At 40.2% G+C, this 14,719-nt stretch overlaps 1 protein-coding gene across 13 annotated transcripts in view; it reads left to right on the top strand.

The window, feature by feature from the left end:
• The window catches only part of TIAM1 (TIAM Rac1 associated GEF 1), a 443,928-nt gene that overhangs the window by 409,745 nt on the left and 19,464 nt on the right, over positions 1-14,719 (top strand). For 12 of the 13 annotated variants that reach the window (XM_030806062.1, XM_030806069.1, XM_030806064.1 and 9 more), the window contains 3 exons: positions 4,952-5,060; positions 10,783-10,962; positions 11,051-11,169. In XM_030806062.1, the coding sequence (XP_030661922.1) occupies positions 4,952-5,060; positions 10,783-10,962; positions 11,051-11,169 (408 nt within the window). The remainder of the gene's footprint in view (positions 1-4,951; positions 5,061-10,782; positions 10,963-11,050; positions 11,170-14,719) is intronic. The other variant, XM_030806071.1, reaches the window with a different exon arrangement.

The raw sequence follows: 14,719 nt of genomic DNA, 5'->3' as shown, positions 1-14,719 counted from the left end.
TCAGCGTAGTTGTACTGAGATCGTCCATATTGCTGTGTATCAACAGCTCATCCCTTTTCATTGCTGCATTGTCTTCCATTGAGTGGATAGACCACACTTTGTTATCCGTGCACCTTGGGTTGTTTCCAGTTTTTGGTAATTACAAATAAAGCTGCTGTGAACATTTGTGTACAAGTTTTATTATGGATATATGCTCTCATTTCTCTTAAGTACCCAGGAAGGGAATGGTTGGGTCATATGGTAAGGGTATGTTTAACTTTTTAAGAAACTGCTAAACTGTTTTACAAAGTGGTTATACCATTGCAGCTCCCTCCAGCAGTTCCTCCTCATTGTTCTGCTGAGGTCACAGTCACTTTCTCTTTTTCGCTATTCTAACAGGTGTGTAGTAGCACCTCATTATGGTTCTAATTTTAATTTCCCTAATGACGTACGATGATGAGCATCTTCTGTTATGTGCTTGTTTTTTGCCCTCAGTATATCCACCTTGGTGAAGTGTTTGTTCAAATAATTTGCTCATTTATTTTACTGGGTTATTTGTTTACTAATACTGAGTTTTGAGAGTTCTTTGTATATCCTTTATAAGTCCTTTATCAGATACATGATTTGTAAATATTTTTTTCTGTATTTGAGGCCCGTCTTTTCATTTTCTTGACAGTGCCCTTCACAGAGCAGAAGTTTTTAATTTTGATGAAGTACAGTTTTTCAAATTTTCCCTTTTTGAATCACACTTTCGGTGTCTTATCTATGAAATCTTTGCCTAAAGATTTTTTCCTGTGTTTTCTCTTAGAAGTTTTGTAGTTTTCTCTTAGAAGTTTTATAGTTTTACATTTAGACTTCTGATCTATTTGAACTTAAATTTGTTATGGTTTAATGTAGGAATCAAAGTTAATTTGTGTGTGTATGAATATCCAATTTTTCTAATCCTGTTTGTTGCAATGACTGTCGTTTGATCCTTTTTCCACTCAATTTCTTTCGCATTTGTGTTAAGAATCAGTTGTTCATATGTGTATAGGTCCCCATACGCTTTGCCTGTCTTCTAACACTTGCATGAATCTAGCTGTGTAATATTAGGGTACAAGTTTCGGAGCTGAGGTAAAGACTGCCTCACCTCGGTATTCTACCTCAATATATGTTTTTGTGTGTGTGTGTTATCTCTTTACATTGCCTCTCTGCAACAGGAGCTACTAAGAATTACATACAAACACACATAAGTATGTGAATATATTATACGTGTTCATTTTTGTTTGGATATAATTTCAGACTTACAGAAAAGTTACAAGAATAGTGCAAAGAATTCCTGAATACCCTTCATCTAGATTCCCCAAATGGTAACATTGGGCTACGTTTGCTTTATTCTTTCTTTCCCTCCCTGTCTCCTATGTGTATATGTATCCATATGTGCATGTGTGTACATTATGCATGTATGGTGTGTCTATGTGTACATATAAAATATTTTCTTCCCAAACCATTTAAGAGAAAGTTGTAGGCACAATATATCCTTCACCCTAAATACTCCATATAGTTCATTTTTGTGTTCAAAAATTGCTTGTTGGTGGTTATGCTCTTCATTTGAAATACAGTTAGGTTCATTGTAGTGATATCTGTTTTCTAAATTAGTAAATTAATAATTTGCACAGTAGAACACATGATGTGGCCTGATAGATAAACAAAAAAACTGCTTAATAAAAATGGATGTATTCTGGAGGCCAGGGTTGGTTAAAATACGGTTATAGACATACTTTAAAATACTACGTTTTAACCTAAAGTAGCTAACATTCATTATATTCATTTACAAGTCTTTTGCTGTGGGGCTGGTTCTTTGAGTTTGGGTCCAGTTAATCGCTAAAAGGATTCACAAGAAGGAGACTTTGGGTACCAGAAGTTTGATATAGACTTGAGTGTACTGACAGCAGTGTTATTCTAGGGAGAGGCTGGTACATTGCTTCTTTTAGTGACAGGTGGAGCATCTCAAATCTGAAAATCTGAATTCCGAACTGCTCTAAAATTGGAAACTTCTTGAGTGCCAACATGATGCTCTAAGGAAATGGCCATTGGAGCATTCTGGATTTTTGATTTTTGATGCTCAACCAGTAAATAGAATGCAGATATTCCCAGATATGAAAAAATATGAAATCTGAAATACTTCTGGTCCCAAGCATTTTGGATCAAGGATACCAAACCGGTACTTCCATACTCAACCGTCACTCTTCTCAATTCCACGTAAGTGGGACCCTCTTCACTTTGCTGCTTATGGCACAATCTGATTGTCTCCATTCCATCTGTAAGGCGAGATGGCTCATGAACACTAGTGTGCCTGCCTGCAGGATTCTCTCCAGGCTCTCTGAGTTGGTTTCCAGACAGTTTTGCTCCGAAACCTGTTGCTATTGATTTCCACAATTGCTGCTCTTTTTAAAATCCTCGTTGTATATTTGACAAAAAAAAAAAGAAAAAACTTGTTAAATTCTTCAAACTGTGTTGCATAGAGCACTAGTCTCAAGGTAGTATCAGAAGGAAATAAATTAGTTGTGATGTCAAATAAGTTTTGATAAAATTTTCATTTGGAAATTTGCAATGTACACCAGCCTATGAGAAGCGTTCTGAAGTCCTACAGAACAGAAACATTGGGGAAATGGAGTCTTTGTGTATAAACCCCTCATATTTGTGTGCACTGTGTTCCCTGAGAATCAATTTTTAAGGCGGGAGGAATAAGTGAATACCTTAATGTTTCATCTGTGGTTGTGGTAGGGTAAATAAACACTTAGTAAATATTAAGTTAAATAAATGGATGGCTAGAGGGAGGGGTTACATTTAGCACATTTTCTTCCACAACTTTTTTTGCTTAATTATTGATTATGACTCTGTATTAGTTCATTTTCACATTGCTATGAAGAAATACCTGAGACTGGGTAATTTGTAAAGAAAAAGAGGTTTAATGGGTTCACAGTCCCTCATGGCTGGGGAGGCCTCAGGAGGAGCAAAGTCATGTCTTACATGGCGGCAGGCAAGAGAGCGTGTGCAGGGGAACTGCCCTTTATAAAAACCATCAGATCTCATGAGACTTACTTGCTATCATGAGAACAGCACAGGAAAAACCTGCCTCCATTATTCAATTACCTCTCACAACATATGGGGATTTTGGGAGCTACAATTCAAGGTGAGATTTGAGTGAGGACACAGCCAAACTATATCAGGCTCCAAGGATAACTCCCTCACAGAGTCTGACGGCAGTACCCAGGATACTCCTGCTGACACCCTCCAAGCCAGGGTGGAGATTTGGGGAGGGCTTGGAAAATAAAGGAGGAAAAGGAGAACATGTAAGAAGAGAAGTGAGGCATCTAATTACCAATTATGTATGGTTTAAAATAAACCTTTTTTTTTTTTTTTTTTTTGGTCATGGACAGACTCAGAATCCTCTGCATTGTTCATTAGATAAATTGCACTTTGGGGAACCTAGTTTGTTACTCAAATTCAAAACCTTATTTCTTTGCTTGAAACCTGCCTTTTAATTCTAAGCCTCAATAAGCTAAATAAGGCCCCTCTCTAAACAAGACTCTTTCAGTGTGAAACTCACAGAAGATGTTTGTCTGAGGCCTTTTTATATATATATATATATATATATATATATAAAATATATATCTATATTTCATATATTATATAATATATAATATATATTATAATATATTATAATATATTATATTAAATATATAATATATTATAATATATTATATTAAATATATAATATATTATAATATATATTATATCAAATATATAATATATAAAATATATTATATATTTATATTTTATATATTAGATATAATATATTTAATTGTTATATATTATATATTATATATATTTTATATATTAAATATATAATATATATTAAATATATAATATATAATATATATAATATATATAATATAATATATAATATATATTATATTAAATATATATAATATATAAAATATATATAATATATAATATATAACAATTAAATATATAATATATAAAATATAAATATATAATATATAAAATATATGAATATATAAAATATAAAATATAAATATAAAATGTATTATATAAAATATATAATATATATTTAATATATTTATATATAATATATATTTAATATGTATTATATATTATATATTATATATTTTGTATGTTATATATTACATATATATTTATATATTATATAATATATTTATATATTACACATATATTTTATATTTTATGTATTATATATTTATATATCTGTATATTATATATTTATATATATCTGTATATTATATATTTATATGTAATATATCTGTCTATATATATAATATGTGGGATACAAAGTATCTTCTCAGGCATAGTAAAATCTTAATGAGAAGGCCTCTACCCAGTTGTGATCCTACTGGGACAGGGCAGAGAGGCTGGGGAGATGATACCTGATTTCCATAGTTGAGCGTGTTTCTTCCTTTAATATTGCTTATGTTCTTCGCTGCTAGAGGAGAGGGTGGTTTTGGAAGGCATGAAGATAGTGATCAGAAGAACATGTTTTCTGCTTCGGGGGCGGGAGGTATGAGCATTTCCTGCCTTTATTTAGGTTGCCAACAGGAGCTAATGGGAGAATTGAGATTTCTGACTTTTCCAAAATATATACTTTCTCATCAACATTCAAACAGCCTGGATAGGTTATTAAAAGACACAGATCTGGAAAACCAGGGACATCTCCCCTATAAATACTAAGAAGACAAAAAGTCCAACACCTTTTACACAAACTTGTACGAGCACATACTTTGTAATGGGCAATTTTAGGGCATTTGATAGCAAATAAAGGCTCTGACAGACATGGAAGATGTTGATTTGTGGGGTGGGCCAGGCAGATGTGAGCTCCCTGCCATAACCTGCTGTTATTTCCAGTGGAGGAAGGAAACAACCAACTGTTTCCTTTTCTCGTCAAATCTAGAAAGTGCTGTTCTCTCTGGGGGGATCGTTCCTGTATTATGCTGACCGCTTCAAGCTCTACAGTGCCTTCTGCGCCAGCCACACAAAAGTTCCCAAGGTCCTGGTGAAAGGTAAGGCCTCTGAGGATATGGAGGTGGGGGTGTGTTGCTTGTCAGTTGTGTGGCTGACAGTGGTTGGGGGCTTTTGGACAGAAATCTAAGAGTCATTGGTTGCCGGATAGATGTTCCAGCAAGCCACTGATATGGGTGCTGAGCAATGCAATGCATTCAGTTTGTTTTCTTTCTTTCTTTCTTTCTTTCTTTCTTTCTTTCTTTCATTCTTTTTTTTTTTTTTTTTTTTTGAGACAGAGTCTCACTCTGTTGCCCAGGCTGGAGTGCAGTGGCATGATCTCGGCTCACTGCGACCTCTGCCTCCCAGGTTCAAGTGATTCTCCTGCCTCAGCCTCCTGAGTAGCTGGGATTACAGGCGTGCACGACCACACCTGGCTAATTTTTGTATGTTTAGCAGAGATGGGGTTTCGCCACATTGGCCAGGCTGGTCTCGAACTCCTGACCTCAGGTGATCCACCCGCCTCGACCTCCCAAAGTGCTGGGATTACAGGCATGAGCCACTGCTCCCTGCATTTTTTTTTTTTTTTTTTTGAGACAGAGTCTTGCTCTGTCACTCAGGCTGGAACCTCCACCTCCCAGGACAAGCGATTCTCCTGCGTCAGCCTCCCGAGTAGCTGGGACTACAGGCCCCTGCCACCACACCGGGATAATTTTTGTATTTTTTGGTAGAGATGGGGTTTCACCATATTGGCCAGGCTGGTCTTGAATTCCTGACCTCAAGTGATCTGCCCACCTCGGCCTCCTACAGTGCTGGGATTACAGGCATGAGCCACCACACCTGGCCAATATCTTGAATTAATGGTTTTGTCAATTTTCTTGTAATGAAAGTTTTACCTTGCTATTTGGGGCCAGAATTGATGGGTCTTTCTTTAGTTATGTAAAAACGTAGGGGGTTTAGAAATTCCTTGCTTTATTTCTGTTTTTCTTTAATTTTGATTATAACCTACCACACTTCATAACTAAGTCCTCACTTCACGTCGTTGATAGGTTCTTGGAAACTGTGACTTTTAAGTGACACGATGTACAGCAGGTTCCCAACTAATGTCATTTTGTTCAACATCATTTTCTTACAATGTTGATGAGGAAAATAATTGGTTTCATTATACATCATTTTGCATAAAGTTGCAGTTTCCAAGAACTTACTGACTACATTAAGTGAGGACTTACCGTATACCTTTTTGTGGAATTTTATCTTTCCTTCACCTACTTTTATTCCTGGGAGTGTGATAACAGCTCCCAAAAGCACTTCTAAAGTTGTCTCAGTTATCCTTGAAAATTGCTGCATTTGTAGTTATTTTTGTGCAGGACAAAGTAGAATTTTTATATTGGCAAGCTGCTTTTCCTTAAGTGCTCTGAGAAGATGGTGGAACATTCTGAGAGTCTCCAGAAAGTGATTATGTCTCCATAGTTCATCATATGGTGGTTTTTGATGGTAAAAGGATTAAGGAAACATTTTCTTGGCAAACAGTAGCACCAACAGAAAGTTTGATTTCAAAGAATCTCTGGAAATCAGCTTGCTGTTCCTTAACACTTCACTGTAGCTGCCAAGTAAACAGCTGCTGATCAGGTCCCCAGATACGTAAATAATGTTCTTGTGTTGTGTTTATGTTTGCTGCCAAAGAGAACTAGCTTGACTTAATTTAAAACCTATTATAGGAAGTATTAGCACAATACAGATCTCTGGGTAACAAAGAGCCTGCCCCAAATAAAAACAATCTGAAGGGTAGTGGTGGTCTGTGCAACAGAGTTCTGGTGGAACCTCAAATGAAAAGGGGACCTGGGATTCTCCTTGTCATGCTGCCTGTCCTTTCCCGTGTGCTGTGTTGGGCATATGGTTCTACGTGTGCAGTGTGTTTCTTTTAAAACCTTTATTGAATGTTAATTGTTATGAGATTATTAAAGTAACAATTTTAGAGTGCTTTGCTCCACAGTGAAATTTTATACCCATCTCGGCCCTTGAGCAATTTGTTATTTTTAATCACTCAATTAGATTAAATTCTGCCCCCATGGATTTTTTCTTAATTCAGTAAGAAAAAATATTATATTATCTTTCAAAACTATCCCTTAAAACAGTGGGTATGACCCATATTTTTCTTTTTTTTTTTTTTTTTTTTTTTTTTTTTTCCTGAGATGGAGCCTCACTCTGTTACCTAGGCTGGAGTGCAGTGGTGTGATCTCGGCTCATTGCAACCTCTACCTCCCAGGTTCAAGTGATTCTCCTGCCTCAGCCTCCTGAGTAGCTGGGATTACAGGTGCACGCCACCATGCCCAGCTAATTTTTGTATTTTTAGTAGAGACGGGTCTCACCATGTTGGCCAGGCTGGTCTTGAACTCCTGACCTCAGGTGATCTGCCCTCCTTGGCTTCCCGGAGTGCTAGGATTACAGGCGCATGCCACCATGCCTAGCTAATTTTTGTATTTTTAGTAGAGACAGGTCTCACCATGTTGGCCAGGCTGGTCTTGAACCCCTGACCTCAGGTGATCTGCCCGCCTTGGCTTCCCGGAGTGCTAGGATTACAGGCGCATGCCACCATGCCCAGCTAATTTTTGTATTTTTAGTAGAGACGGGTCTCACCATGTTGGCCAGGCTGGTCTTGAACCCCTGACCTCAGGTGATCTGCCCACCTCGGCTTCCCGGAGTGCTTGGATTACAGGTGTGATCCACCGTGCCCAGCTGACCCATATTTTCTAATTGTCTAATGAGCCCAGAGGGTCAGGATAACTCTGAGAACAACAAAGTGCATGTTCATGTTCATCGCGGACTCACAGCTGGCCTGGAAGAGTGATGCTCCTGGACTGCGCCAAGCACTGTGAACTGTGCAGTCTTTTGCTCTGATATGGAATTCAGTTGATGGGTGAAATACCCACAGCCATATTTTTGGACGAAAATATTTTGCTGGGGAAGAGTTCCTGGGTCCCTTCTAGATGTGGCCCTAGACTTGGGATGCCCCACAAAATCCATCACTTCCTCATATGCTGGCCCCCAGCCCAGCCCAGCCCAGCTCTCCTATCACATGGGGCCAGTTGGCCACTCTTCCCAGTGTCCTTTCTCTTCAGGAATTTGTACTTTGGAAAGGCAAGAAATGATGCCAACCCAGGGAGTCTGTTCTCTTAATGGGGCTTAAAAGGGATAACAAGATTGTGGTCTTATGAGGTCTTCCCCCATGATTATTGTTTTTTTAAAATTAAAGACAGGGCCGGGTGCAGTGGCTCACACCTGTAATCTCAGCCCTTTGGGAGGCCGAGGTGGGCAGATCATTTGAGGTCAGGAGTTTGAGACCAACCTGACCAACATGGTGAAACCCCATCTCTACTAAAAATACAAAAAAATAAAATTAGCCAGACCTGATGGTACATGCCTGTAGTCCCAGCTACTCGGGAGGCTGAGGCAGGAGAATTGCTTGAACTCGGGAGGGAGAGGTTGCAGTGATGCACGATGTGCCATCGCACTCTAGCCTGGGCAACAGGTTGAGACTCCGTCTCAGAAAAAAAAAATAAAGACAGAAGAATCATGGTTCTGATGCCCTTTTATAGCATCTTTAGTCTTAGCTCATACCCCTAACCACTGAGGATGGAAAGACATTTTTATTAGACATTTTAAAAGTTTAATATTTATATATTTTAAACTTTCTAATAACATCTATAAATATCATTAAACTTTTAAATTTTTATATTTTAAGCTTTCTAATAAAATATGTATCATTAAACTTTTAAATTTCTATATTTTAAAGTTTCTAATATACGTGTGTGTGTATATATATATATATATATATATAAATTATATATATACTCCCACTGTTTTTTGCGGGGAGAGGGTATTTATTTATTGAAGAGATTTTTGAGTTCCTGTGACATTCCAGGTGCTGTTATGAAAAGTATCGAGTCACTGGAGTGCCATGTAAAATTTCCAATGGGGGAAAGTCATCCAGATGAACATTCCAATGGGGGAAGGTCATCCAGATTAATATTCATTGGAAATGAATTTCCAGTGGGGGAAAGTCATCCAGATGAATGTGAAGAATGTGCTTTTTCCAGTGTTGATTGTGTTTATTTACTGGTTTATCATAAAGGATGCTGCTCAGGAATAGCCAAATGGAGAGGTGACTGGGCGAGGTATGGAGGAGGGGTGTGTGGAGTTTCTGTGCCCACGCTGGACGTGCCACAGCCCCCATCATCCCCAGGTGCTCACCAGCCCAGCGGCAGCGTGCGTCCACTGTTACGTTGCTTGGATACACTGTCCCTTCCTCTTCCCATATTTTGCCCTCCCCTGACATTCTTTTGCACCTGGAAGACATTAGCCACAGCTTCCTATCATCCCCTGCCAGGTACCTCTGTTTGGGGCCCCACAACTCCCCAGGGCTGCTTCCCAAACCAGCTGGGACACCAAGGAAGGAGGCAAGGCTGGTGAGGAAAGTGCTGCCTGAGCTGCATCAGATCAGAGCCCACAGACGCTCACAGGTGGTGCCCCCGAGTTAACTTTGAGCAGAGCACTGTGGGAGATCCTGCCTCGCTCTGCTTCACCGACACTGCGAGGTGCTGCTGCTTCTGCATCTGCTTGCCTTTTTTTTTCTTTTTCTCTTTTTTTTTGAGACAGAGTCTCCCTCTGTCACCCAGGCTGGAGTGCAGTGGCACGATCTCGGCTCATTGCAACCTCCACCTCCCGGGTTCAAGTGATTCTCCTGCCTTCGCCTCCTGAGTAGCTGGGATTATGGGCGCCTACCACCAGCCCGGCTATTTTGTGTTTTTGTTTTTTGTGTGTGTGTGTATTTTTAGTAGAGATGAGATTTCAGCAGGTTGGCCAGCCGGTTTCAAACTCCTGACCTCAGGTGATCCACCTGCCTCGGCCTCCCAAACTGCTAGGATTATATTCATGAGCCACTGTGCATGGCCTGCTTGCCTTTTTCAAAAGAGGTTTTTCCAGCAGTGAAATGCTTGAAAGATTAGGAAAACCAGGGTGAGGAGTGTTCAGAATGTAGGTTTGTCATTATTTTGGGATGACAGGGCCAACAGCTCAGGGGATGGATGATTACTAGTTTGTCACTCACAGTTCCCAAGAGGCAGGGGCACCCCATGCCATGCGGGCCAGATGAGGACATGCAGGGTCTGTCAGGAGGCACAGGGAGCAAGGGGAAAATGTGGCCAAGAGCCTTTCTTGGGGTTTCTGAGGGAAGGAACTGGGGAGGCCGGACTCTGTGGTGCCCTCGAAGCCGAGATGTGTGCCCCCCACCCTGAGATGATAAGGACAGGGGAATGGTGGCCCAGGATGTAAGAGCCTCAGAGAGGAGGTGGCAGTGTGTGGGGACTCTATAAAAGGCACATTTCCTGGCAAGTCTTTTACTATCTCCAGGAACTGGCCAGCGTGGGCAGGGCAGTCTCCCCATGGACAGTAAGGCCCCAGGTGTCAAAACATCAGGATAAAAAAACATGTGTAATAGGAGGATAAAGAGCAGCCGCTGGAAATCCGGGTGTCTGCAGTCTACACTCCGTCATCCTTTAACTCATCAGGCTTCTCCCCACCCCACCCCCAACACATAAATACATAGAGCTGACTGCCTGTGGTCTCCGTGACCGCCCCCTCCCCTACCTTTCCCTCTTCCTGCCACCCACTCTCTGCTCAGTCCTGAAAAAAGGCACCTTGGAGTCACTGAGGAAGGGAGAGAAATTGTGGGAAGGAAGTCACATGGGCGTTCCACCCCCATGACCTGTGTTTAAACCCTGCCAGCCAAGACAGACACGGCTTTCAAGGCGTTCTTGGATGCCCAGAACCCGAAGCAGCAGCACTCATCCACGCTGGAGTCGTACCTCATCAAGCCCATCCAGAGGATCCTCAAGTACCCACTTCTGCTCAGGGAGCTGTTCGCCCTGACCGATGCGGAGAGCGAGGAGCACTACCACCTGGACGGTAGGCCTCGGCCCGGGACCCCCCACAGGTCTGGGTCTCCATGACAGTCTCTAAATAGCCTCTCATTTCACGACCCGTTTTCTTCCAGTGGCCATCAAGACCATGAACAAGGTTGCCAGTCACATCAATGAGATGCAGAAAATCCATGAAGAGTTTGGGGCTGTGTTTGACCAGCTGATCGCTGAACAGACTGGTGAGAAAAAAGAGGTGAGAGTCCTCATCTTCTCAGGGCATCTGTCAGGAAAGCTGAGTTTGAGTTTGCTTTTATTTATTTATTTTTTTTAAAAAAGGTGTGACTTGTAAGTAAAATAGGATGCTATTGTTTTTCTTAGTGGAACATCTGTGCTTTGTCCAAGGCTGCAGTGTGAATTTTCTTCCTCAGCTGGACTATTTCTTCCTGTAGAAAATGTTTTCCTGATGTTCAGCTCCTCAGCCTGGGGATCTGTGGCTTTATTCTGTGTTAAGTGAAAGTGAACTTCCATGACCACAATCTGGGCTGTTTCTAGAAGTGTCATGAAAGTCCAAGGCTCTACCTCCAGAGATTAGAATGACACCAGGCACATAGTGGGTGCCCGATAAATAGTTGTCAAAGGAATGAAAATTTCAAATGACTCTGAATCAGTTAAATCTACCAAAAAACCTACTTAGAAGAGCAGTGGCAGGAGCAGATACACCTGACAAAGACTTAAGGTGAGCTCAAAGTTGTGCCTGAGTCATTAACAAGCACTTACCTGAATAAAAGTATGTTGCCAACACAGAGAAATGGTAGATGTTTGAGATGATGGATAAGTTAATTGCTCTGATCTGATGGGTTATACAGTACATATATCAAAGCATCACTGTGTACCCCTGAATACATGCAATTATTATTTTTCAATTACAAAATGCCAATAATACTTAGAGGAATCATAGGGATATGATATATAGTAACATTCATCAATGCCTCTGTATGCTCAAATTCAACTAGAGATTAGACTCAGTTTTTCTTTCCACCTTAAAAAAGAAAATGTGGGAAGGAACCTAGAGGAAAAACACTCTTGCTGTGACTAGCAGCAGGGTTAAAAGCAGTGTGGGTGGGGCAAAGTTTGGTTGTTTAGTGTAGACTAGAGAAAGCACCTTATCTCCAGAGATACTAAAGGCCATTATCCAGGCTCATTTTTTTGTCCTTAATGAAACAAAACAAATTTTCAGGCTGTTAAAGGATAATTTTCTGAAAGAGGTAAAATTGTGACCTCTCATAATTTATTTTACTCATAAGATGTGGGGGACCCAGGCAGGTGTTGTAAAGGTTCATTGGAAAAGTCACCATCACACAAATTTACATATGGAGTGAAGAAATGTTGAGATGAATTGTAAATGAGACAAACTGGTTTTTCCACAGCTGGAGGAAATCAACTAGGCCAGTATCAGACTGGACAGAATTTACACATCTGTCTGTTACCTACACCTTACAAAGAATTGCACAGGCTCTCAAAGACAGTGTACAGTCAGAATCTGATAGCCCAGGAAGGTCTGCTGTAGAGGATATGTAGTTTTCAACTGAAACACAATTTTGTTTTTACGTAACATTACAAGCAGAGCATGAGAATGTTCTGAGACTACTTGGCAGATAATTTAATCTGTCAGAGTATAGAAAAGATGAAGGTTGCCACCCTGGACTTAGCTCTCACTTTCTTATAAAACTTTATAAGAAGAAAAAAATTATGCTTATTAAAGAAGAGGGCAAAATACAGAAAAAGGCAAGAAGAAAACTATAGTTTCAAGACATAGAACTTACCATATTTTGGTGTTGATTTCGATTGTTTTTAATTAATATCTATGTATATGTTATATCTTGAAGGTGATTTTATACCTTGATTTTATGTTGATCACAGAATTTTAATGCTTTTTTTATTGACTAATATGAATAATACTGTAAACTTTTTTTTATTATAAGAAGTTCTCCCATCCTTTGGTTTATTTCATTCTGACAGAAGTGCATTTTACTGGGCCATGGAAACGAACATTTTCATTACATCATATTATATTTTCTTTATATGCCAAATTAATTATTAGATTTTAATGACCTTAGGAGCAAATGACCATGATGCTAAAGACTAGAAGGCGAAATGGATAGTGGGTTGCAGAAGAATTTAGGAAAAGAAGATGAATATGATCAGAAGTCAGAGACTGTAAAAGGGAATATGGCTTCAGTGAACCTGGAAGTCCTTTAAAATGAAATTCTGATATGTAAGAAATCTTTCCAGCGAGGAACAAAGCGATATAGTGCTATACAAAGTATTTTTTGTGGGCTGAGATTGTGAAAAGAAATGTGCAAAAGATGGAAGGAGGGACACTGGCTGAGTACCAAGACTGAAGAGGAGGAAAATCCTACTTTTACCAGGAGGTGCAAAGCCCAGAGAATTTCTGGCTTGGAAAAGATGCCAAAGAGAGCAAGAGGAAGATATTGTTGCGGAAGGATAAGAGAAACGAGCAGGAAATAAACCCCCAGTGGGAATCAATTCCTCAAAGGCAGTTGGTTTTACTCAAGTCTTAAGCCCCATTTCATCTCTTTTTCTTCCATTGAGGAGAATGGCCTTTAAACTGGAAAGGATGCAGCAGCCTCAATGCCATAAGAACAAAACCCTAGGGAGAATGAGTCTTGGGAAATAGGATGGTCTATGCCAAGATCAATGACAATTCTATTCCACTGCTCTCAGCAGTATATTGGAAGAATTATGGAGACTCAGGCAGGTGATTGTGGAGGTACCCAAATTATATTCAGATTTTCACAAAAGTAATTCCTGAATTCCTGATCCTTGTGGTTCCCTCTTAGTGGCAATATGAAGTAACAGCCTAGAATGGATTGATGAAGTTTGTAAAGAGGAATAGGGACATGTATCAGTATCTGCTGGTAACAGCAGGTTTATTGTGAAATGGTAACATTCTAGGAACACAAGGTACCTGAATCCTCTCCTCAACCAATATTCCTTAAGATATCTCTGAAGGCAAATAGGTTCACAGAGAACAAAGCTGGCAAAGAAACAGCTTTTTGAGGAAACTAGGCCTTCAACCTCCTTACCCCCATGTTAAACTCTGGGGAGTTGGGCTAAGGAATCCCTTTTGCTTAACTAGGAGGAAGAAGAATGCAAGAGGGCATTTCCCCTTAAAAGAAGTCCTTAAAAATGCTGACTCGGTAGGGCATCCCAGTCCTTAGTAAGGTGGAGGCCTCCCAGCAGAACTCTCTCTTGGGGTTTGGGAGGAGGATTCAGAAGGGAACCAGTGGAAGCCCCAGAGAGAGAGGCTGTGGCCAGAGGGAGCACCCTGACCCCCTAGTCCCCTTGCCATGGGAAGCTTGTCCAGAGAAAAACCTTGTGCACAGGCACAGCATCAGCCCATTTTAAGTTGTGTAACAAATAACTTGAAATCTCAGTGGTTCTCTACAACAAATATTTATCTTGTATGTGGCTTTGTAGGTCAGCCAAGGTTTGGTTTCTCTTGGTTAGCTCCAGTTCTGAAGGTTCTGGTGTGCTCTTTGTCTCTTCCTTCTAGGATCCAGGCCGAAGCAGCAATGGCTGTCTTGGGCAAGTCCTTTCCATGGCTGGAAGGCGGCCGCTAAGTCACAGGCCTACACCCAAAGTCATCTGGGCAGCGATGTGTGTACCCTGCCTAGTCTAGTGGGAGGTGCTGGAAAATCACATGGCAGAAGGTGCAGATAATGTAATTCTGTTGGAGGAAGTAGAGTTTGGACAGTCTACCATGTTGGCCTTTAATCAGT

This window comes from Nomascus leucogenys, chromosome 25, assembly GCF_006542625.1.
Source record: "Nomascus leucogenys isolate Asia chromosome 25, Asia_NLE_v1, whole genome shotgun sequence".
NCBI lineage: Eukaryota > Metazoa > Chordata > Mammalia > Primates > Hylobatidae > Nomascus > Nomascus leucogenys.
The sequence above is the reverse complement of the archived record's forward strand: the minus strand, read 5'-3'. Positions and strand labels throughout refer to the sequence as shown.